General features: G+C 43.1%; 7 protein-coding genes across 7 annotated transcripts; 4 read left to right on the plus strand and 3 right to left on the minus strand.

Annotated features, from left to right (window-relative positions):
- Positions 1-213: 213 nt before the first annotated feature.
- Positions 214-4,128, plus strand: EAE97_005111 (uncharacterized protein). Its single transcript, XM_038875623.1, has 2 exons — positions 214-794; positions 852-4,128. The coding sequence occupies exons 1-2, from the start codon at positions 377-379 to the stop codon at positions 3,929-3,931; spliced, it is 3,498 nt and encodes a 1,165-aa protein (XP_038733980.1). The 5' UTR covers positions 214-376; the 3' UTR covers positions 3,932-4,128.
- Positions 4,129-4,371: 243 nt separating this feature from the next.
- Positions 4,372-5,848, minus strand: EAE97_005112 (uncharacterized protein; the record flags this gene model as incomplete). Its single annotated transcript, XM_038875624.1, has 3 exons — positions 4,372-5,014; positions 5,126-5,615; positions 5,734-5,848. 3 exons carry the CDS (start codon positions 5,846-5,848, stop codon positions 4,372-4,374), a joined length of 1,248 nt encoding a protein of 415 aa, XP_038733981.1.
- Positions 5,849-7,881: 2,033 nt separating this feature from the next.
- EAE97_005113 (uncharacterized protein) lies at positions 7,882-9,674 on the minus strand (the record flags this gene model as incomplete). The annotated part of the gene is made up of 6 exons (XM_038875625.1): positions 7,882-8,123; positions 8,204-8,227; positions 8,278-8,879; positions 8,936-9,068; positions 9,140-9,253; positions 9,302-9,674. The coding sequence occupies 6 exons, from the start codon at positions 9,672-9,674 to the stop codon at positions 7,882-7,884; spliced, it is 1,488 nt and encodes a 495-aa protein (XP_038733982.1).
- A 759-nt stretch (positions 9,675-10,433) lies between these two features.
- On the plus strand, positions 10,434-10,754 carry EAE97_005114 (uncharacterized protein; the record flags this gene model as incomplete). Its single annotated transcript, XM_038875626.1, has 1 exon — positions 10,434-10,754. The coding sequence occupies one exon, from the start codon at positions 10,434-10,436 to the stop codon at positions 10,752-10,754; it is 321 nt and encodes a 106-aa protein (XP_038733983.1).
- Positions 10,755-10,823: 69 nt separating this feature from the next.
- EAE97_005115 (uncharacterized protein) lies at positions 10,824-11,987 on the plus strand (the record flags this gene model as incomplete). Its single annotated transcript, XM_038875627.1, has 1 exon — positions 10,824-11,987. One exon carries the CDS (start codon positions 10,824-10,826, stop codon positions 11,985-11,987), a length of 1,164 nt encoding a protein of 387 aa, XP_038733984.1.
- A 723-nt stretch (positions 11,988-12,710) lies between these two features.
- On the plus strand, positions 12,711-14,486 carry EAE97_005116 (uncharacterized protein). The gene is made up of 3 exons (XM_038875628.1): positions 12,711-13,206; positions 13,256-13,730; positions 13,833-14,486. Exons 1-3 carry the CDS (start codon positions 12,797-12,799, stop codon positions 13,866-13,868), a joined length of 921 nt encoding a protein of 306 aa, XP_038733985.1. The 5' UTR covers positions 12,711-12,796; the 3' UTR covers positions 13,869-14,486.
- Positions 14,487-17,023: 2,537 nt separating this feature from the next.
- Positions 17,024-20,461, minus strand: EAE97_005117 (uncharacterized protein; the record flags this gene model as incomplete). The annotated part of the gene is made up of 4 exons (XM_038875629.1): positions 17,024-19,525; positions 19,633-19,666; positions 19,722-20,089; positions 20,147-20,461. The coding sequence occupies 4 exons, from the start codon at positions 20,459-20,461 to the stop codon at positions 17,024-17,026; spliced, it is 3,219 nt and encodes a 1,072-aa protein (XP_038733986.1).
- Between the last annotated feature and the right edge of the window lie 2,675 nt (positions 20,462-23,136).

A 23,136-nucleotide genomic window follows, 5' to 3' on the forward strand; every position in this document is an offset into this window, starting at 1 on the left:
ACTTCTTAGAGTTATTAAAATAATAATGAATGATTCACCAATTCATGTTGTCTAGATTTAATGTGGTTGTAAAATTGAGGGGCTGTCGATGAGGTGGGGTGTATTTATCAAAACCTCAGGCATACATAGTAAGGACGTCACCTTGCACATGGAAATTGCATGACTCCGATTTTATGTGATAGATACCGAAACGAGAAACATACATACCCCCCCCCCATCATTCAGTAAGATTCAATTCCAAAACGAAAGAAAACTACAAAATCCACACAAACGTTCGAAACATCACGACGCCCTCGACTACTCAACTCTACAATAGACTGACCGGATATACTGGCTCAGTCAAACCCTCATACCTCACCCCTTCACGTTCAATTTTATGCAGCCATCGCCTCCCGATAATTTTAACAACATTCTTACCTTCGAAAGCCCGTCAGATTTATCCAATACCTCTAATCATGGCATTCACTCTTCGCAAATCCAGTCCAGCGAGCTGGTCAGTCCTCGAAATGGACTTGATGGCTCAACGGCAAGCTCAACCCCTTCAACAACTTCGTCAAGAGCAGGATCAGGATGGCGATCGCCACTCAATGGTGTGGATGAGGCACTGCGTGGGTTGAACTTGGACACCAACCTCGAGAATCGCCCAAGACCATCTTATCAACGAATTGCCGAGTATGAAAACGCACTTGCTCCTAGTCCACCCAAGAAACAACCAGAGGGACCTGGATTCAAGGTGGTGAAGAAGAAAGGCAGTACGGGCGAGGAAGGTCCGCAACTAGAGAATTTTCCAAATGGTACTTTCAATTCTGACCCTGATATAAATTGACTCTCTAACACAATTTCTATTACAGAGGTTCTAACTCATATTTTATCGCATTTGCCTGCGTCGTCTCTATCTTCAGTCTCACTTGTATCGCGTCGATTTTACAATTTGGTTACTACACCTCATGCATGGCGCGTTGCATTTTCGAGATTCTTCCCAGGCCAAGATGTTACGGAGACGTCGCCGAATGGATCAGATCATATTGGAGATGATGAAGAAAGAGAACAATTTCGCGAACAACGATTTTTTACGCGGTTGACAGGTTTGGCAAGTTGGAGGAGCGAATATGTGCTTCGAACACGGCTCTTGCGAAGTCTTGGAAGGGGAAAGCCTGCCCAAGGAGTTGAACAAAGTAACTCAAGTCGAACAAATGGTACGGGAAATACAAGTGCTGTGACTACGTATACCTCGGAATTATTCACATCCATCAATCACATTCATGGTACATTCGGACAAGGAAAGAAATATCCACGCTTTATCCATGGTACTGATGAAACTGGGTCTGCTGGTAGTAGTGATCCTAAACTTGGAAGAATCGATCCTTGGGGCTTGACTGATCCACAACCAATGCCTCAATTCGCAGATCTGTTTCCAGGCGATGCTCCATTTGGTTTTGGAAATGGGCCTGCTGGTCTTCCAAATGTTATGGATGTCAGTCAACCTTTCGGAATGGTGTACGGAGAAGGGTTTCCAGGAGGTTCGGCTTACTACAGAGCGCCAAATGAAATGCGTGGTCGCTTTTTAGAACATTCGCCACCAAGTTTGGCCGATGCAGAATCTGGTATCCCAAACATACCTCCCCTCACCGAGGCAATATCATCTATTTGGATCGCCAAGTCTTCATCTGTACCCAAAGTTACCAATGGTGTTATTGGAATCATGACTGGCTCGACACTTGGCGTGATCACTGCTTATGGTCTCGGTACTGAACACCCTAAAGCTAAGGCTGGTCAGGTGATGGCACGATGGATTCCTTCCCCTGGTGTACCTATAGTTGCAATAAGCGTGGATGATTCTTATAGTACCTCACGCAAAACATCACGTCGAACTTGGGCTGTTGCACTCAACGCTTTAGGCGAAGTATTTTACTTAACAGAAGTACCTACACATCCTCCATCTGATGCATCTTCAAATGAAGACGTTTTGGGTAGGGAAGCATGGATTGCTGGCCGTACAGTATATTGGCAGGTTGTGGAAGCTTCCCGCCGTGTAGCACGCGATGATCCATGGCAACAAGCCGAAATCCACGGCAGCTACTCTCCTAAATCCTCTTGCACTTCTATGAATCTCTCTAAACAACAGCTCAAGGCAGAAACTCGTGAAATCGAAAAGTTTCTAAGGTATCGTCCATCACATTTTCGAACTGTTTGTGATGGTTGGGATATGCGTCGAAGACTTGAGGTTGACTTCAGTGGTGATGATGGTAATGGAGCAGGTGAGAGTGTTTTTGTCATTGGTTGTGGAATCAGTCCAGGGGAACAAGCCGAAATAAAGCGATACACAAGATGTAAAGTCGAACAATCGTCACTTGACGGATTCACATTACCAAGAACTGCTCCTGCAACACCACCAGTATCATCCGAGCCAACTCAAATACCTTCGATCTTTGGAAATGTATCAAAAATCAAATCAGAGGAGCTCACTTCTCCAAATTCACCAATATCACCCATGACAAATGTTTCTCAACCATCTGAGAATGCGGAGGCTCCCATGGACGAAGAATGGCGGAGTTCCTTGCTATCTTTGAAGTCATATCCTGGCATTGAGATTACCACTTCTGCTATAGATCTATCAACATATGCCCTGCTCACCATTGCCGAAGATCCATTACATACTGTAAATGGGAAAACAACTTTTACTACCTTTCCAGATACACCATCTGATGAAACTTCCTCGACTAGCATCCCCGGTTATCGCGCAAGATATCTGGCAATTGGTACCAAGATAGGCCAAATCATTTTGTGGAACATGCGAGGTCCTCAATCTGCAAATCCTCGGGTGGTCAATGAGCTACATCCAATCCGTACTATTGTTACAGAATCGCCTCAAACATCATGTTTGGCAATTTCCGCATTGTTTGTTGTTCATGGTGGTAATGATGGCCTCGTGCAGGCGTGGGATCCTCTTGCATCATCTAATCAACCTGTCCGCACGCTCCACTCTCGCTTTTCTTCGCGTGCTCGACGTCGGTTGATCCAAGCAGAGGCAAGAATTCATGGAGTTGGCATCAATCTTTACGCAGCTGGCGCTGTCATTCTTGATCCTGATCCAACCATCCTGCGTGGTATGGTTTCACTTGGTACTCATCTTCGATATTGGCACTACAGTTCCTCTGCTGCAGATCAGTTTCAAACTAAAAAGCGAAGGCTTCGCCGTGGCGAACGTGGTAGTAATGGAGCAACCGATCGATTTAGTAATACTGGTAGAGGAGCTTTGTTGAGTCAAATTGCATTAGAACAACAAGAACTCGACCAAGAAAAGAAAGAAAGAGCTAAAGAGGCAGCAAGATTCGCTGGTCGATTTGGTGTTGGGTTTGGTGGTCTTAGTGAAGAAGAAGCTTTACAATATGCGGAAATGGTGTCTGCTCAGGCTCTTATAGATGATGAAGAACGCCGTATAAGTGAGGCTGGATATTTTGCAGATACTGGCGAGAATTCTCCTACTAAAGGTGAGAATAGTTTCGGAACTATCACACCTGAAGCTAGCACAAGAAGTCATTCCACGGTACCAACTTCAGCCATAGAGCCTCAACCTAACTATGACCATGATCTCGAGGAAGCTATACGTCTTTCTTTGATGGAAGGTCAAGCAATTGGAGATAATGGCTATTCGCCAAGTGTTGGTGATTATGATGTCAATTTCACTTACAAACAGAAAAAGACAAGACGGTCAGAGTCCACTTCGCCATCAACCAGTCAAGTATCCAAGAATAGATTTAGTTATGAAGGGTTACATTCTATGGATAAGAATGCTCAATTGTCAGACGATCTTGAGTTTGCTTTGCAACTCAGTCTAGCGGAGGAACGTAGTAAACAAGAGGCTGAGGCTGAGTCCTTCCCAGGCTTGGGGTTTGCAGGAAAGGGGAAGGGGAAGGGTCGTGCGATTTAGGTAGAGGAGGTGCTTTGGGAGCAGTTTCCTTTTCTAGTGGTTGATGATTATCTTTTGCTTCTTTGCTGGCGTGTGTTTTTCTGAATGAGCTTAAGCTGTTTGAACCGACTTTTATACTTCTCGAAGACGCTTTTAATGATAGATAGACATTTAGTGCCTGGTTTAGATGTCTCAATGGCTTCTCAACGTCAAATATTGCCGTCTTTTGTGATACCCTGATTGGTATCAAATCATTCTTGTTGATGCTTTATTGTAGAAACTATTCCCTCGGAAGCGCTCCCGAACGTCTATGTATTACGGTATATATACATATATATCGGCAACTTAAAGTTGAAATTATGTAGGCAATGGTGCTCGCTTCAAAAGGTCTATATAATCCGACCTACCCTTGTCTAAACAGGATAAAAGAACAATGAACCTGCAATATCACTCGCTTTATATCAAAGCATCGATTGCCTCAATAGAGGAGCGACCTGCTTTCTACTATGCTCAATCCTTTCTTGCCACCAACAATGTCTTATTTCTTTTTCCCCTTCAATATTCAATATGCCTTCACCCCAAATCTTTAACCCAAATCTTTTCTCTCCTTCCCCCTTAAATTTCCTCAAACATTCTACCCCTCTATTTCCCAAACCCCATACCAAAAGCTCCCTCCTGAATACTCCATCCTTATTACTCGTCGTCATCACCGCGCAGATATCCAAAGTTCTTTCCTTTGCCCACTCACCAAGTACCTCGAGCAGCTTATCACTGCTCCCCGCTTTCGCGAGAAGAAAGTCGAAATCCTGAACTACGGCACTTATACCCAGGTTCAGACCTCCTTCATGCCATTCTTTGTAATCTTTTCGTAATATATCTCGTAATTCCATATTTCCTATATCTTCTTTTGCGGCAGTGATTGTGGAGAAATATTCGTCGCGGTTCCAGGGTGATTGTGATGTATTGGGATCCTTTGCGATTAGGTCTTCGAGGAATCGGACCGCCACTCGGTCGCTTTCGCAGGTCTTCTCGGCGGATTGGAGATTGTTGGTGTCTATTAGGATTGGGCCTAGCGCTAGGTATGCTAGTTCTCCGTTCCATTGACTGTAAACCCGAGTGTTAGTGTGATGAGGTAAGATTCTGGATAAGAGCGAGAACGGTATGAGATATGTCAATTATCCAGATAGAACTGGATATTGTGGACCGCAAACTTACCTAGCATCTCCATCCACTCCATCTCCTCTCCTCATATCTGCCCAACCATCTCTCGCCCATGCGACGACCAAACTCGCACAGCTTCCACTCTTCTCCACAATCCTCATCTCCCCCTCCTTCTCACAGATTTCCTTTGCGGGAACCTTTCCCTCTTCATCATGATGGTCTATACAACCCCCTACTCTCCCCCCATAAACTCTGCCCAGTTCCCCTTGTAGCGCATTGTGATCTACCAATATCCATCTCGTATCATCTGGTTTCAATTTCGTCAACTGCGATGATTTTGTGCCGTGTCCTCTCAAATCATCCAGACTGATTAATTCTCCCACCTTGACTCTAGCTTTCTTTAAAATAGGATTTAATTCCGGCCTCAATCCTAAATCCGCACGAGGGAGATTCGACAAAGGGATGTAGAGAGATTTGCTATGGTTGAGAGGGGAATATGTGCGTAGATAGGCTAGGAGTATGGCGCTACAGAGGGAATCGAGATCTAATTACTGTGGGTGTTAGTTATGTGGACGATCATACGCTAGTCACAAATTGTATCAAGCTGCTCCCGCTAATATGTTTCCCCGGAGTATTACAAGAAGGGGTAAAATGGTACATACCAGCCGATTCATTACCCACGACAAAATTAACTTGTCCCCCGCTTTTCAATGCGCCGTTTAGAGCAGTTTTGGCGGAGGATAGAAATGAGGAGAGGGATACGCGTGGGAGAGACATTTTTGTTTTATCCCGCCAAACTAGAATATGCGGCTGAGAACGCGTATTGATGTTGTTTCTTGAGCGGAATTAGGAGGAGGTGAGGGGGACGCGATTAGAAACCCCACTTACGCGAGCTACGTCATTGGGTGGGAGCTTCTGTATCAATATACGTATTCTCTAAGAAACATATGTCTCTTTCTTTTCAATGATCACGATGGAGACAGTATCATTCTATCACAGCAAGTGCTTTGTGCCTCTATAACTCGTATGCGCACTTGAGAGATTCCTCCATCGCTCTTCTAATCCCATTTGCTGGATACGATATGACGGCTACAGTTTCCTCAAATTGTATTGATATCCAAGTCTTCTGCTTCGCGCGAGACATACAAATTTTGGAAGTTTAATAAGCTTTTGAGGTAGCTTCTGGGAAGACAATTGTTGTTGAAGGGCTAGTCTTGAAAGGAATTTTGATAATTGAGCATGCAGCCCGACAATCAGAAGCTTTCAATAGTTTGATGTGCAACCTGATGATTGAAGGCTCTCGATATTTTGGAATACAATCCAACAATCAAAAGCTTTCGATAGTTTAGAATGCAGTCCGGCAATGAAATGCTTTCAAATAGTTGGAGATACAATACGGCAATTAGAAGCCTTCAATAGTTTGAAACATCGGTAAACAATCAAAAGCTTCCAATATTTTGAACTGCAGTCTGACAATCAGAAGCTCTCGATTTCCGAGTTGAACCAAAATTCTTCAAATACTTTGGAATTCTGAATTCAGTATGTGTATTGTAATTCCTCCAAACTTTGAGAGTTGAATCCCATCGAGTCTGTCAGTACCACTTTAGACATCTTTACCTAGGATACCTAGGTAGTATATATTCCTGAAGAAGTCGGAAGTTTTCGACAAAGAAATTATGACCAGAATTCATTGGATAACGATGCTTCGTTTCTTCAGGGGTTTTCGGGTATACTTTACCATAGTTGGGTTTATCGGCCATTTAATATTAATTTGACTAGCGCCTCATGATTCACAACATTTCCTTCATGGTAGTGTCAAGGTCGAATATTCCATCACTATTGAAGTTCCCATTCCACTCCAGCAATGACCCCTATCCCTGTTTTGTTCTTAGTCGCGGATACCAAACATTTAGTTTGCGCCCCTCGAAGAAGGTCCTTTCCCACCTCCACCCCACCCCACTCCGCAGAAAATCTCTTCAATGCGTCGCCCACCACAAGAATATATAGATAGACAGCTCATGGTATTACATCAAACAAGCAATCCTCCCATGGTGTAATGGTTAGCACACTAGATTTTGATTCTGGAGATATTGGTTCGATTCCTATTGGGAGGTATTTTCTGTCTTAATAGGTCCATTATTAGGATCTATGTGGATGAATAGATATTTTTTTTTTCGCAGGGTTTGCTGATTGAATCTATTGGGGGCAAGCCCCCAAACCCCCAAATCCTTTGACGTCGACCCCATCATGTTCTTGCTACCAATGCGGATGATTAATATATCCTCAGAAAGTCAGAATATCTCTTTACAAAGACTGATTATCTCGACTCAAACTATGTTACTCATGTGAACAACTGAGAATTCAATATCGATGTACGGCAGCAATGCGTTGACGGCACAGTTGGTGGAAGATAGCGAAGCTTTCATGAAGTTTTTACCTTCAGGTCGAGAAACTTTTAAAGGAGAGTGTTGTTTAGTATCTATAATGATAATGACAGGGTATTCGTCAGTCCGGACTGCAGTCCAACAACATAAAGTTTTGAGTATCTGAAACAGTTAGAAATTCGAAAACAGTCCAACATCTCAGATAATTTGAATGTTCTGATTGGTTTGGGGATTGGATAATCTTCATTGTTGGACTGGAGTCCTGACTATTGAACACTCTGATTGACACATGTATTTTCTTTATGAATTTTCTTCCTGGCCTTCATCATCGCTCAGTTTCCTACCATCCACATCAATCTTTATGAAGATCGTAGATAAACCAGCCAGGAAATAACATATCTGTTGTTGCTGGTCAGCACATTTATTTTACATCTTGTTCTTATTTGCAAAGGTAAGAAGTAAAAGAGTACCTACAGCAGCCACGAAAAAGGGCAACGCGTGCCAGAAAGATGGTAAGCGTAAGGTTACCGCGAATATATGTTGCATGGAAGGATCATTGATAGCATGGCCGAGATTCTCTAGCACAGCTATTGAGGCGTAGAGAGTAGCGAGGGAGGAGGGGGGGATAAAATGGGATATTAGTGAGAGAGTTGAGACTCGGGATCCGACTAAGGATGGTTATCAGTTGTGGTTTGAAGAATGGTGTGGATGGCAGAAACGAGGGAATCTGGAAGAGAATAGTACGCACAGCCTGCGGCAAAGATAGAAACACCTATTTCAAGTTAGACATTTAATTTCTTCTCATGGAGGGAGACATCATACCAATTGGAATCCACCCACTCGTCGGTGCCAATCCAATAGCAAGAGAGCCAACCAACAGAAAACATAGACTAATCCTCATCAGTTCTAAATCAATCTTCTCGGATTTCACATGGTATCTCGATTTTATCCAAATGCTTATCCTAGGGATAAGAAATAAGAATAGAAAGATATTGATAATAGCTGTTTCGGTGTAGAACATTGCTCCCTTGGATATCTTGGTGCCGAAACGAACCGAGGTATATTGGATTAGGATGCTGAGAGTCGTATATCTAAGGGTACCGACCAGGAAAACTGGAACACAGAGGAGAACATTGGGTTGTAACAAGGCGTGGCGGATGGTAGCGAGGATGGTAGTCTTGGGAATGAGTGTAAGATGCCTTGATTGTAGTCCTGTTGAGGATGTTGAAGGAGGTGATGGTTCTGGTCGCGGCGATGATTGAGTTAATGGTACCAGCCACAACAAAAGCAATCCTAGGATCACTGATCCCATGGCCATACTACAGGCAATCCAAGGAGAAATATCTATAGTGATAGAAGCTACATATGATCCGATAAGTTCTGCAATATAGAATGCCGAGAAGATATAGTAAAAAGCATAGCTTCTATTACCAACCAACCGTTAGTCTAGAACATTTACCCAATTATGCACACTCTTTACCTTTTATCTTCCGGTATCAGCGAGGAAGCCATGGCCCACATAAACGCCGCACTTGAGTATAAACCTCCTCCACATAGAAGGAACAGTGACGACAACCAGACCCAACGCAAGTCGAAGATCTTTGGATATGCGCCTTGTCAGACCTCTAATTAGCGATACATCTTGGCGAAGATATCATGGATAGCAAGTCAACGAAGTACATACAAACAACAAAAATTTCTACCAGAGACAATCCAACTCCTATCAAGGATAACGCCATGATCTTTCTCCTTCCATATCGATCCCCCAGATTGCCAATCGGAATCGCTACTAGTAGAACTATATATCCTCAGCATTATCCCCCTTTTAAAAAAACGAAAGTTATACCAGGCACCGTATCCCCAAAACTTTTCCACCCCCTAATCGTCGCCAACGGTCCCTGGATCTCAGGTATCTTACACATTTCTGAAATGACGTCCCGATTATCTAATCTTAAGCTTGGCTCTGGAAAATTGTAATAAGAGTGACAGAGGGAAGATTCGAAGAGGGAAATGAGGGGGGCTACAAGAACCATTTCGCAGAAGGCGATGAGGAAGTGGAGAGTCATGAAGCAGAGGATGAGGGTTTGGAGGGAGGGAGTGGTGGGCGGAGGAGTGGGGTCATGGGGATGATGGTGGGCGGAGATAAGGGGAGAGGTTTCGTGGGGCAGAATGATGGATGGGGAGTTTTGCTTTGGAGGGGGAGAGGAAGAGTGAGGCATGGCTTGTATGATATCTTGTAGGGTGTGACGTGTGATACGTGAGAAGGTGATTATCTTCGTTTGCGCCACAATGTGGCTCTGGTTGTGGCGCTGAGTGCACAGGTTACCTACCTACCTAGGTACTGCTATATTGTAGATCGTCCGGAACTGATTTCAGATATTCACAACTCGTGAGTGATCGCGTTGATTCTGCCGAATTACGGGATAATCGTTTAGTGGAGATGGATTTTCAAAAGCACTTGAGTCCGCGAGGGAGGTAAAGTATTATCCAGGTACCTATTCAAGGGTAACCGAGAGCTCACCGGGAAGTGGGCACAATACTGACCAACATTAGCCAACAACACCAACAATAGCTTGAAAAACAATCATTACAATTGCTCTTCATAAGAACAGAAATACAACAAGTAACGCGATGTAAATTTCACATATTGTTATATTATGTTCGCTTCGATCACCACGATTTTGAGAATGTCGAAAAGTTTGAAATCATGCCGTAGATATATGTGCATACTATTTTGGTCGTCACTACACACAGGCTTAAGATTGTGCAATTCTTCTAACATGATCAGTACATATCATCTCCAACTGTTTGATTACTACGTCCCACTATCCTGCATCAAAGTGTAAACAAAACCTACTTATATACTCCCTTGTAACTCTCCACGTATCTTTCCTCCAAGTTCTTTCTCTCCAGAAGCCCTGACTACCTATTTTTATTTCCTTTCTCACGCAACATCCATCTAAGCATCAAAAAAGAAAATGAATACCTCAAAGATTTACGACTTCAGTGTCGTAGGAGGTGGTACATCAGGTCTCGTAGTCGCCAATCGACTATCCGAGAATCCTGAAATCCAAGTTCTCGTTCTCGAGGCTGGTGGAAATTATTTAGATAATCCACAGATAAATATCCCAGCACTTTGGCCCTCTTTGCTTGGTACAGAGCTTGATTGGGCATTTAAAACTGTTCCCCAGGTATTTCTCATCACATCTTCCCTGGATCTGATGGTCCTATTCAAACGTCGTATCCTCCAAAAATGGATGCTGTCGGAAAGGCATGGATTGACACCTTCAATTCCTTGAAGTATGAAATGTCTGGGAATGCATTTTCAGGATCTTCAGTTGGCGGTTTTGTAAACAATTCGACATTCAATGGCATTACAAAGGAGTGGAGCTATTCAGCAAATGCTTACTTTTAAGCCTGTGCAAAATAGATACAATTTCCATCTTGTTACTGATGCTCTAGTTGAGAAAATCATTCTTGAAAAAGCATCTGGGGAGGCCGTTGCCAAAGGTGTGAAAGTCACTATCAAGGGTGTCGAACATACCTTTCAAGCCGGGAAGGAGGTTATCGTTGCAGCCGGTGCTTTGAATTCTACAAAGATTCTAGAACTTTCGGGAATCGGGGATGCTAAAGTTCTCAGCTCCCTTGGAATCGATGTATATGTCGAGAACTCTAACGTAGGAGAAAATTTCCAAGATCATACATCAAGCGGAATGAGCTTCGAGGTGATTGATGAAATTCAGACACTGGATCCTCTCAATCGTCAAGAATCAAAAGCTATCGTAGCCGCTGTGTCTGCATATCAAACCGAGAGAACTGGGCCATTTGCTGGTGCAGCGATTTCGTCGTTTGCTTACATGCCAGTTCCAGACTTCCAAACACCCAAAGGCAAAGCCGAATTAGAGCATTTGCTGCTTACTCACAACCCTGTGAAAGAGAGTGTAACGACTGAATTCGCACGATCTGTCCTCTCTAGCGCGGATAAGAGTTCTGCTTTCTATTTCGTCTATGCAGCCCATGGAAACTTTGGATCCAACGCAAGCTCTGCAAAGAACATCACCATCAGTCACGAGTCTGGCAATTTTCTTACAATTGCTTGTGAACTTGGATATACACTCTCTCGTGGCAGTGTTCATATTCAATCTTCTTCGGCATTAGATAGTCCTATCATTGATCCCAAATACTTCAGCAATCCTATTGATCTTGATATCCACGCCCGATTCATACGATACATACACAACATTGCTGCGACTGGGCCAATGGCTTCAATTCTAAAACCTGGTGGACATATCAGTCCAAGCTTTGCTGTATTTGGTACAGAATTAGAAGCTGCCAAATACTATGTTCGAAGAACTATGATTTTCCGCGTGGCATCCGCGTGGCACTTGTGCAATGTTACCTTTGGCAGATGGTGGCGTTTTGAACTAAAAGCTGATCGTTTATGGCACCAAAAACATCAGGGTTGTCGATGCAAGTATGATACCTTTGACTCCGAGAAGAAATCTTCAGTCTACTGTCTATGCTGTAGCTGAAAGAGCGGCCGATTTGATCAAACTGGATCATAACATCTAGAGATGCTTTAGCAATCTTGACTGCTCACATTTAGTTGTACCATGCAGATGGATGATAGTATACTTTTCGACGAATGAATAGCCGGTTGCCTTTTGAATTTGAGAAAATCTTCGCATCCTAAACACACTATTTTGCTCTGAGACCTTCGTACAGTGACGATGCGGCTCTGTTCAAGCAAGCTACCTTAAGTAGACCTTAGAAGCAGCTTGTAGCCCTTGACATAGTCATCTCAGCAACAGCACAGCGTTGCCAAGTGAAATAACAAGATTCAACAGTAGATTTCAGTTCATACGTTTATTAAATCGATTCTTTACATCTTTTGGAAATGTTGTATAAAGTTTGGTCCATCTAGTACGGCTTCTGGAAATTTGACAACTTGCCCTGCGACTAACAGCGTGTAGTTGAGAGTTCCTGAATCACATTTGACATCGATCGAAGGGGCTTCAATCATTGTGTCAAGTGTTCAACTATTCGAGAATCGAGTCTTAATTTTGATTAGAAGCAATACCGCAATGAATTGATATTGAATTTGGATAATGTTGACGGACGGAATAAGGTTGCCGATACGATGTAGGGACAAACCGAGGAAATGACACAATTCCGCCCTATCACCGAGATGTGGGGTAAGCTTATAGCTATCAAACCCCCACCCCTCCATTCATACTATTAATCATCCATCTCCCCCTCTCTTTTGCCTTATCTCTGACTCTTTTCTAACTGTCCTTTTCTCAATTGGTCCATAAATATATTTACTGCTATTCTGCTACGTATGCCAATCCTACAAAGATCATACTTAGTCCTACCAACTCTTAAATCCTTCTTCAAACATCCATCTCGTTATCAGTCCCCTCTTCCACAACTCTACAAACGAACCATGTCCTCCGCAATGTCCAAACGTCTCGAGGGCAAAACCATTGTTATAACTGGTGCCTCGTCTGGGATTGGCAGAAGTACCGCTTTAGAATTTGCGAGAACTTCTCCTAAAGATTTGAGATTGATCTTGACAGCTAGAAGAATTGATGTTCTGGAAGAAGTAAAGAAAGATATTGAGAAGGAATGTGGTGAGGGAGTTAAAGTTTTGGCTGTGAAATTGGATGTTAGTAAACCTGAGGAGGTGAAAGGTTTTGTTGGTGGATTACCGGAAGAATGGAGGGAGATTGATGTTTTGGTCAATAATGCGTGAGTGTTTCTAAACTTTGAGGGAAGGGAAACTAACTCTTTAATTCAGTGGTCTAGTCAAAGGTGTAGCACAAGCTCCATCTATCGCTGAAGAAGATATCAATATCATGTTCGCAACAAACGTAACTGGTCTCATCTACATGACCCAAGCTGTCCTCCCAATTTTCAAAGCGAGACCCGATGGCGGAAAGGGTGATATTATAAACATTGGCAGTATTGCAGGAAGAGAACCATATCAAGGAGGAAGTATCTATTGTGCCACTAAAGCAGCCATTAGAAGTTTTGGAGATTCGTTAAGGAGGGAGTTGATTGCTACAAGAATAAGAGTCATTGAAATCGATCCTGGACAAGTCGAGACCGAATTCAGTGTCGTTCGATTCTATGGCGATAAAAAGAAGGCAGATGCTGTCTATGCCGGATGCGAACCATTGACTCCGGACGACATCGCCGAGGTTATTGTTTTTGCAGCTGGAAGAAGAGAGAACGTCGTTCTTGCCGATACTCTAATTTTCCCCAATCATCAGGTATGTTTGTAATTCTTCTGGTGCGAAAACAGGAATTAATAGAGGTATTGGCAGGCTGCTGCCACAGTAATGCATAAAAAGTCATAAACTGACCATAGATAGGCTGGCGCTGGAGGTGCCATGTATAAGAAGAGCTGAGATCTCCTTTGTACATTTCATATTTATGCCCATCAAATAGACAGACAGAACAAGCGATGAAAAACACAATTTATCGCAGAGATGCAATAGATACTCCTATGTTGTGCATCAGAATTCAGAAGCTTTAGCGTACATTTTTAGAAAACTCGTTTGCAATCATTACCGTTCAGCGTTTCCTCTACTTTCGTTGTTTCCCATACTCTTCGTCTTAGTAAGGGTTTTGGCTTGCTATATAGAATTATTGAAGAATTTCTTTCTGTATCCTACTAGGTAGTGAACATGAATGTTTCAGGAGAAGTCAATGCTTTCCGAAGTATCGCACATGTATTTTTGTCGGATAACAAGCAGTTTTGGTCCCATTCATTATCAATACGAACGCGAAATAAAAGTTGGACCTGTAATTTCAGAGGCTGTCACGAAGATTGACGGCGTAAACTTTCCAATGTTGACCACAAGTTTGTCTGAGCTAAACTTTCTCTTCGAAGCTTTCTTTGAATTATTGGGAGCGGAGAGAGACATCCGTCGCTGGTCCAGCTCGTCAACGATATATGTAATCTTCAACGCAGAGATCGCCAAAAATTGTTAGCCATATCATGAACTCATTGGAGAGTTTCGCCTGAAAGCCTCGCTGACTGGGCTGAACTACACTCCACGATGTAGATTATGCAGGCACACGAGGCTTTTGAATATTACTTACACTTGATGCGAACCAAGTTAGAAACTCCCCCTTGTTTGTGTTTTCAATGTGCCCTGGAAAGGCCTCACTCATGATAGTGACAATGCCGGGCGAGCCTGGGTCTGTCAAGCTGGGAGCAATGTGTTGTTTTATCATAGAATTGAAGAGTTTCAAATTTATACCAATCAAAGAAATTTTTTATCGCTTGTATAAATACTTGGATGCCACATCTTTTGGGACAATTAAAAGGCCGACATTCATGACGGTGCTTTGCTTCTGGAAGTACGGGCTCATTGCACTGAACTCATTCTCACGCCTGACTCTCCGCACGCCTGAACGAAGCCAGGTAGCTGGTAACCTCAAAAGGCTTCATGATCTGAGCTAGCAGAAAGCGGTGGCACCAAGGCTGTGAGAACTAATTGCATTTTTCGGTCGAACGGATGTTTATCGTTGATCTCTACAAGGTAAAGCATCCAGACATGCAAGTAGTCCAACCTAAGTTAGTTTTTGCAGAACAATTCCATCTTCCCGCAATTTCACCTCATCTCGAGCGTAAAGCGGACTGACAAAAAGTATTTGAGAAGTATGTGTCAATCGAAAACAATTCTTATCCCCAAAGCCCCTGCACACAAATATGCAAAAATTTACAACCATGTTATCCCAGCTTCAAACTGAGTATGGATGGTAAGAGTGCTCTTTTACAAGAACCTTCTAATAGGAATCGAACCAATATCTCCAGAATCAAAATCTAGTGTGCTAACCATTACACCATAGAAGGGTTACTGAATTGATGTCAAAGAGACCGATTTTTTGATATATAATACAAGTAGTAAAGTGGGACGAAAAGAGTTTTCAAATGCTTTTGCTCTTGGTGGGGCATTAGCGAGTCATGGACACTACTTAGGAGAAAAAATAAGCCAAAATTGATCACCTTAATAATTTCTATGATCAGTCGACCTATAATAAAACTACAAAAGTTAATGACATTCAATAAATCCTTGGATAATCTTCAATTACAAAAATCATTTGAACGATTAATTCTCTGAATTGGAATGGAACAATTGGATTGTTGAAGGGCTTTGCCAGTGGCCAATTCCGGCCTGTTTTTGCTCCTACGAAGAGACACCCGAGCCCACTCTGAACGAAAAAAAAAACAGCACACCAAAAAACGGCATTGCTTTCAAAATTCTCTTTCTCAATCAAAAATGAATATTTCGATTGAGAAATAAAACCTTATATTTATAAGCTTAGAACTTATAATATCCCTAGAACTTATTTAATCTATCATACCTTTTTAAATTGTTGTTCAATGTTGAAATAATAGTGTTTTGAAGAAAGTCTTGATTGCAGCGGCTTTGGTATGCTGTTTTTTTCGTCCAGAATGAGTTAAATTAGTATTGAAATCCCGGGTAATTGCTTCGGAGCATGCTTTTCATGGATTCAGTGATATCACATCTACATCGCTCGCTCAGTGCTTGGTAACCACCTGCCTGTAGAAGTCCTTCTATATTCTGGTGCTCGGCGACGAATCCCACGTCCTGGATGGGGGCAAGATTCAAGAGAGAATTGAGAGGAGTTTGGTTTGGTTCGGTGGGTATCTAAGATGGATTTGAAGGTGTTAAGGAATCTTTTGATTTGGGGAATGGGATTCTTATGGGTAGGTAGTGTGGAAGTGGGAAGGAGAGAAAAGAGAAAGCGGTTGGCTTGAGAAATTCGAGTAGGAGTAACAAATTCTGGTAATTTATACGATTGATATACTCGTGCGCAATGCATGTCGAATTGGTGGAATGGTGATTTCACCTCGGGAAAGAGTTTTCAAGTTTTTTGGGGGATTGGGAGTGTGTTTTCCGAGAGCTATAATTGTTCTTAAATAGTGGAGGTTGTGAGATGGGCAGTCAAATTTCATGAAATACTAGGTAGATGACAAGCTGGAGGGGTTCTTTGATTATAGATTCTGATTCTGATCCTGATTCGAGTTCGAGTTCAGGTTCATGATCGTTCATAATAGTCTTTGTTTTTGGAGTGGGATGATACTACTGGTGCTGTGATTCTTTATAGAGATTAGCAAGTCTTAGGTCTTCCCCCATGCATAAGGATTTTTAGTTTCAGTGGTGGACTCTGCAAACTTCAAAGCAAGACATTAAAAAAAATATTCTTATTACAGCATACATTTACCGAGCGGTTTTTGTTTCCTGCCTATGATAGGTTATTATCCTGAGAACCGTAGGCAGAATCATAGGGTTCGTAATGTAAAGGATATGTCTGGAGACAACGCGTCGAAAAAGGCAGACGAGGCTTTATTGTAGATAGCAGTGTGTAGGAAAGAGCAGTACAATAGAGATACTAACACCAATGTTTCCCGACATCATCTCTGCTGGATCATCTTACAATATGATACGTGTAAGATTCAGTCCGAATCACATATCCAAGTCTGCAGCAACTTTTCCCTTCCGCCAAGAAGACTAGAACGCCTGGTCGATTATTGGATCCAACCCTGCACCCATTTCTCCACCCACGCCCCCTCAATGCCCTGTAGCCCACGCAACTTGTCACTTGCCTGCACCGTCCTCTTATTCTCTAGAATGCTTGTGCCTCTTCCCTTCGCCAATCCTTCGTAGAAAGACAGCAGTTTGATTGCCGGATTTTTCTCCAACATTTCTTCGAAATTGGTCTTGGAATGGAGGTCCTCTGCATCCTTTCGAACGCGCTCAATCCATTTTGCAAAAGGCACAGTGGTCATTTTGTTCCTTTTTCCGAACGTTGCAGTCTCAATTATCGTGGGTAGAAGTGATTTCCACGAAACGAGAACAGGGTTGACGGGATGATAGACTTTGGCTCCATCAATCTGATCCGATCTAGCGTGGAACGTAAGCTCCACGAGTATATCAGCAACAAGATCAATTGGGACCCAGTCTATCTCACTATGGTCCGTTGAATCAAGCGATTCGGGGATGATTCCCAAGTGAATGGAGCTAAGCACAAGACTTGGGAACCACTCATGTTTATTCCATATCCCTTTGGTAGAGACAGGACCTGCGATTTGCCCAACCCGAGCGATAATGATCGGTACATGGGGCAATTTATCCGCAGCATAGGCAAGAAGGTTTTCCGCGATGAATTTGGATTCAGAGTACCCCATTGGAAGAGATACGGTGACATCATTGATGACAATTTCAGGGACATCTCCTTCGAAGTTACCGACGGAACTTAGGGATGACAAAAACATGAGTGAAGGTTTGTGAGATGCAGTCGCTGCGAGCTCAATCAAGTTGATAATCCCTCTGATATTGGGGTAGAAAGTGGATAATGGAATGTTGAAGTTCACAGGCCAAGCATTGTGGATAATATCTGTGGCGGAGGATTTGATCTTGGCGAATAGGACGGGATCAAGACCGAAAGATTCTTGGGAGAGATCAGCATGGAGAAAGGTAACTCGATCTTCGGAAAATTCGGTAGGAAGACCATGAGCCTGACTCCGTTCCATCTGCAGTTCTTTCCCGACAACTCTATTGAGGCAGAAAATGTGCGCAACAGAGCTCGTTTGCAAGAGAGTTTCCAAGATGTATGAGCCAAGAGCGCCAGTAGAGCCCGTGAGAATAACCGATTTTTTGTTTTCATCATGCACGCCGTTCACACCATTTGATTGTGCTCCATTAGCATTTGCACAATTGAGTGTGGTCTTGTATTCGGCCAAACTGTCATTGATGACTTGCTGTCTAGAACCAATACTTGATGCCTTTGATGACTCGTGTAATGAAGAGAGACGAATTATTGCGGCAGTGAGAGATGCGACTGAGGGATTAGTGTATAGAGTGGTGATTTCCAACTCTGGGATTGCAAAGGTATGTTTCAAAGTTCTCGTCAATCTAAGTGCCTGCAAAGAGTCCAGCATTCCTCGAACGAAAAGGTCATCCTCATCTTGAAATGCAACTGGACCTACAAGCTGAGACACAGCACCATGAACAAATTGACTTATAGAGCTGCTGTCCTTCAAATCAATCTTGGCATCAGGAACAGAAATGTCTAGTGGAGTTGATGTGGACATTTTCTCTGCGTCTGCGTACAGATTGTCGATTTCTTTTGCATAGAGATCGAATGTTGGCTGTCTTTGAATCGTTCCTTTACCAGCTCTTGCCATAGGTTTATCAGGACTGGTGAAGAATACATGTGATTTGGCAACCTTAGCGTGGCGTGGACATTCCTGATTTGCCTCCTGAATGATCGGCCATATACGTTCAATCGCTTCAGCCCGTTCTGATGTTGAAAGGGTTTGAGGAGAAATCAATTCAATCAACAACGCAGTTTGAAAGCGGTGAGTACCGACAACAAGAGCGCCTCGTACTTCAGGATGATGTGAAATTTGTTGCTCCATACTTACAGGATTCGTTTTTTCACCGGTCAAAAGAACAATGATATCATCACTTCGTCCAGTGTATAGCCACATATCTGGAATAGAAGGATGTGGAGCATAAAGATCATGAGTTCCCCATTCGTTCAGTGACGGAAAGACTGAGAAGATCGGTTCTACTTTCTCCGGGTCAAGATTGCGTGTCAAAACCGCTTCATAGCGACCTTCAGAGTGAGGCCTCAGTTCAATGCCAGCGTTTGGATTGAAATGAAAGTATTTCCAGTCATCAGATGGCCATTTATGGCTGGGGAAGAGGGTAGGGTAAACACCGCTTTCTGTAGATCCTATGAGCATGGATAGCTTGAGCCGCTTGGAAATCTTGTTGCCTGTAGCCTGTGACACATCTCCGCCGCCATATATAAGTACATCGATATTCTCAACTAAGAAGTCTAGCATTTCTGGGTTCTTACCAACCTCCTCGACGAAAGATGGTGGGAAAAAAGCGCTGTCTGCTTTGACATATTTCAACGCCTCTAGTGCAACCTGGGTCGAGAGAGGTACACCGGCCAAAGGATATATAAGTGGTGTCTGATTGAACACTGCATTCAATAGTGTCATAAAGATTCCACCAGCCTTTATAAGATTGTCAGTCCAAGCAGAATGTATTGAGATAGGGAAGATTGATATAAATGCAGAAAGTTCTGTTGAATAGGGGGTCAAGAGAAGCTTAGGCTACTCACATGAAAGGGAGGTAAAGTATTCAAAAGTCTCGTCCTATCAAAATAAACATTAGATAACTCTTTCGATTATATGATCCAGGTATGCATACGAAGTCCACAACGCAGTCTGTCTTGTATATCCGTCAGGAGGAGCGATGGCAAGCCAATCACTCCAACTAGCAACCCAATCATGATTCCAAACTATCGGCTTTGGGAAACCAGTTGTACCAGAAGTGTGTAACACAACCAGTGGTTCCTTTCTTGCTTGCTCGAACGTCTTGTTGAATGGATAATGTGGGTAAACGTTGTCAAGCAGTTCGTCAACGTCTGGACATTCGATGGAACTTACGCCGGTGGCTTCGATGATGGCGGGCACCATGGGTAGCGTTGGGCTGGCTGTGATTAGGACCTTGCAGTCAAGAATCTTGAAGAGATTGGCATGAGCTGGTATACTGTTCCGAGGGGAACTAAAGAACATCTAATTTCAATTTCGTTAGAGTATTTCATCCATATGAGCCGTTAGCTTATGACCAACCTTATACCCCGCTTTTACAGCTGCCAACATTAAAGCATTATAGCGGAAGTCATTTGGGCCAATATAAGCTACAGTTGGGAAGTTTTCCACGTGACCAAGAGTGTCGTGTAGCCAATGTGCGAGACCATTAATGGCATTGGCAAAGTTGGCATAGCTGATCTTGCGATATCCTTCCTCGTAGCTGGTTGCGGATCGTGGAATCTCCGCGTAGACGGTCCCGGGGCGAACTTTCGCCAAACCATCAACTATGTTATTGAGAAGTTGCTTTCGGCGTATAGGAGCCAAGCTAACTTCTTCAAACAGAATAGATGCCATTTTCTCAAGTGTGTATAGGATACAGGGAAGAGGGGAGATTATGGCAAACTATTTTGAGTGGAGGATCAACGATAGAAAATTTAAGAATGGATATGTAGTCAGAAGGAATATGGGGACGGGAGTACTAACAAAGAGAAGTGAGAGATAAAGTATTCATCAAAAAGTGTAGAGGTGGGCTCACTAGACTGTAGTAATACCATGATAAAAGCTTGGAGGGGTGGAATGTGAGGCTCACTCTGTGCCGTGAACATGAGGACTAACTTTATCCTGTCCTACCACCCACCAATGTGCGGTACTTATCTGGGGGCGACGATGCATCATTGTCCGTACAAGGAATCGTGTTTCTCGCATAATAGATAAAAATGTGCGTTTGCCTTCAATACCAGTGTGCACCTGAGTACTTTTGATCACACCAACTTTGTGGTGTAGCAAATAGCGTAGCACCTTTGACAATAGTGGTGAACAATCATCGCTATAGGATTGAGCTACTTTGTCTTGAACCAACAGTTACACTCCGTGTGTGTAGATCGTTAATATGGATACAACAATTCTAGATCTATGGTGGTGCACTAAATCGAATGCGGCACAGATGGGATCCACCCACTGCAACCCTACCCGCAACGGATCGGCCTACCCATTCCCCATACCCCTCCATCCCACATCTATATGCGATTTCACATCGTCTTACCAAGGATTTCTGTCTGTGTCCGAAAGACATGTACATTCGATACAGGTTTACTCCGAGAACTTGTCTATCGAGTCCCCTATGCTTCTTTCCATTTTCTTCAACCGGACGGTGTCGCACGAAAGTGCTGCGCTGCCGCTATTACAAGGCAACCTTAAGGCTGTGCTGGATTTATCAGGGCAAAACGCCGCAATCGCACATGTTGTAAAGTATAGCCTTGATTTGTTGCGGCTAATTTGAACAGTGGTTAAATTGACCCTTGAAGGGATATTGGTTCTGATCGCAATAGTTCAGGCCAAGCAGAGTACTCTCTTCAGATGCACACAGCTCCGAGATTCCAACTTCTTGATACGTTGCATTAAGCCTTTCCACCAAGACAAGAGGTGCGAGGAACAGCCGACGAGCAGGTGCAAGATTCATGAACTTTGTATTATCATTTTCCAGCATTGAGTGATTTATATTTCCCGATCAAAAAAGAAAGACCTACAAATAATACCAAATTTGGAGATAGCATCAGTTACAGAAATTCTAAAATTGCATCATGACTGAAGTAGAAAGACTAAGATGTATGTGTAAGATAGTTGTAGTAATGATAAACCCCGCGAGTCAGCCATTTCATGCCACATTGATGTTCTCTCTCCACTGTGAAGCCTCCCTCGGAATATTAACTTCTTTCCCGATTTCCCAATAAAAAGCTTGTATCGCACATATGAACGATGCTGTCAAACCCTCCGAGACTATGGACTATGCTTTCGGGGCTTCAACGACAGTTGCGTTCTATAGCTTGGTAAATATTGCACGTCTTCGTAAAAGAGAATCGATCTTGATTCACGCTGGTGCTGGTGGATATGGACAAGCAGTAATTCAACTTTCTAAACTTTTCCGGGCAGAGATTTACGTCACCGTCAGCCCAGAAGCCAGAAAGAAAGTGCCCATAGACTTATATGATATGCGAGAAGATCATTTCATTTCGAGTCGATCCTTGACTTTCAAAGATGGAATTCTTTGTCAGGTGAAGCATTGCGTTGCTCTTGGGAAGGGCATCCAACAATTCGGGCGGCAGTCCAACAATATAAGATTTTGAATCTCTAAAAGAAATCGAACGCCTGAACCTGGTTTAATGTTCCAATCAAAGTCAACATGTCAAATAATTTAAATGTTCTAATTGATTTCGGGAGATCTACTAATCTTCATCGATGGACTGCCGTCCGAACTATGGAGTACCCTGCTCTTGAGAATGCGTTGCAATTCTTGGTCTTTTCGTTAAAGTTGAAAACCGAGACATACTTTCGAACTCGATATCAGCACTTGATGGATTGCCTATGCAAAGATTTGCCCGAAATACAAGCTTCTCTTGCGTGGACTTGACAAGTATGCTCAAAACAAGTCCTGCTTTAGCTGAAGAGTTGTTAGGGGCCTTGATGGTTCTTGCAGGGGCAGGTGAAATCTCGCCGCCTAGACGCTTACAATTATTTGATAGGCCACATATCGAAGCTGGATCTCGGTCTACGTAGAGTGGAAAGCATACTGGGAGATTCGTCATCAGCTTCGGTCAAGATACTCTAGTCCCCATAACGCCACAAGCTAAGTTCACTGCAATCTTGGACACTCAGGCGACGTACAAAATTGCGGAAAGGCTAGGAAGAGTCGGTAGGAGTATTGCTAAGTAGATGGTTCATTAGCATGCAAGATATTTGATTCTCTTATCTCGCGAGACTATTCATTCCGAAGAACCTACAACGTTCCTAGAAGATCTGAGAGCAAAAGGGGCAAAGGTTCTCGCTCCATTATACGATGTCACAGATGAGAAGGTCCTTGAAATATCATCGGAGAGTGTAGAGACACCATGCCGCCAGTGCGAGGGTCTATGCAAACGTCGATGGTTCTGAAGGTAAACAAATCATGCGATTTTCCCCATAGTTACTATCAATCAACTGAAAGAATTCAAAGCGCAATATTTGCGAATGTGTCCCGAGAAGACCTTGAAGCA

This window comes from Botrytis byssoidea (genome assembly GCF_014898295.1).
Source record: "Botrytis byssoidea strain MUCL 94 chromosome Unknown BBYS_008, whole genome shotgun sequence".
In the NCBI taxonomy this organism is placed as follows: domain Eukaryota; kingdom Fungi; phylum Ascomycota; class Leotiomycetes; order Helotiales; family Sclerotiniaceae; genus Botrytis; species Botrytis byssoidea.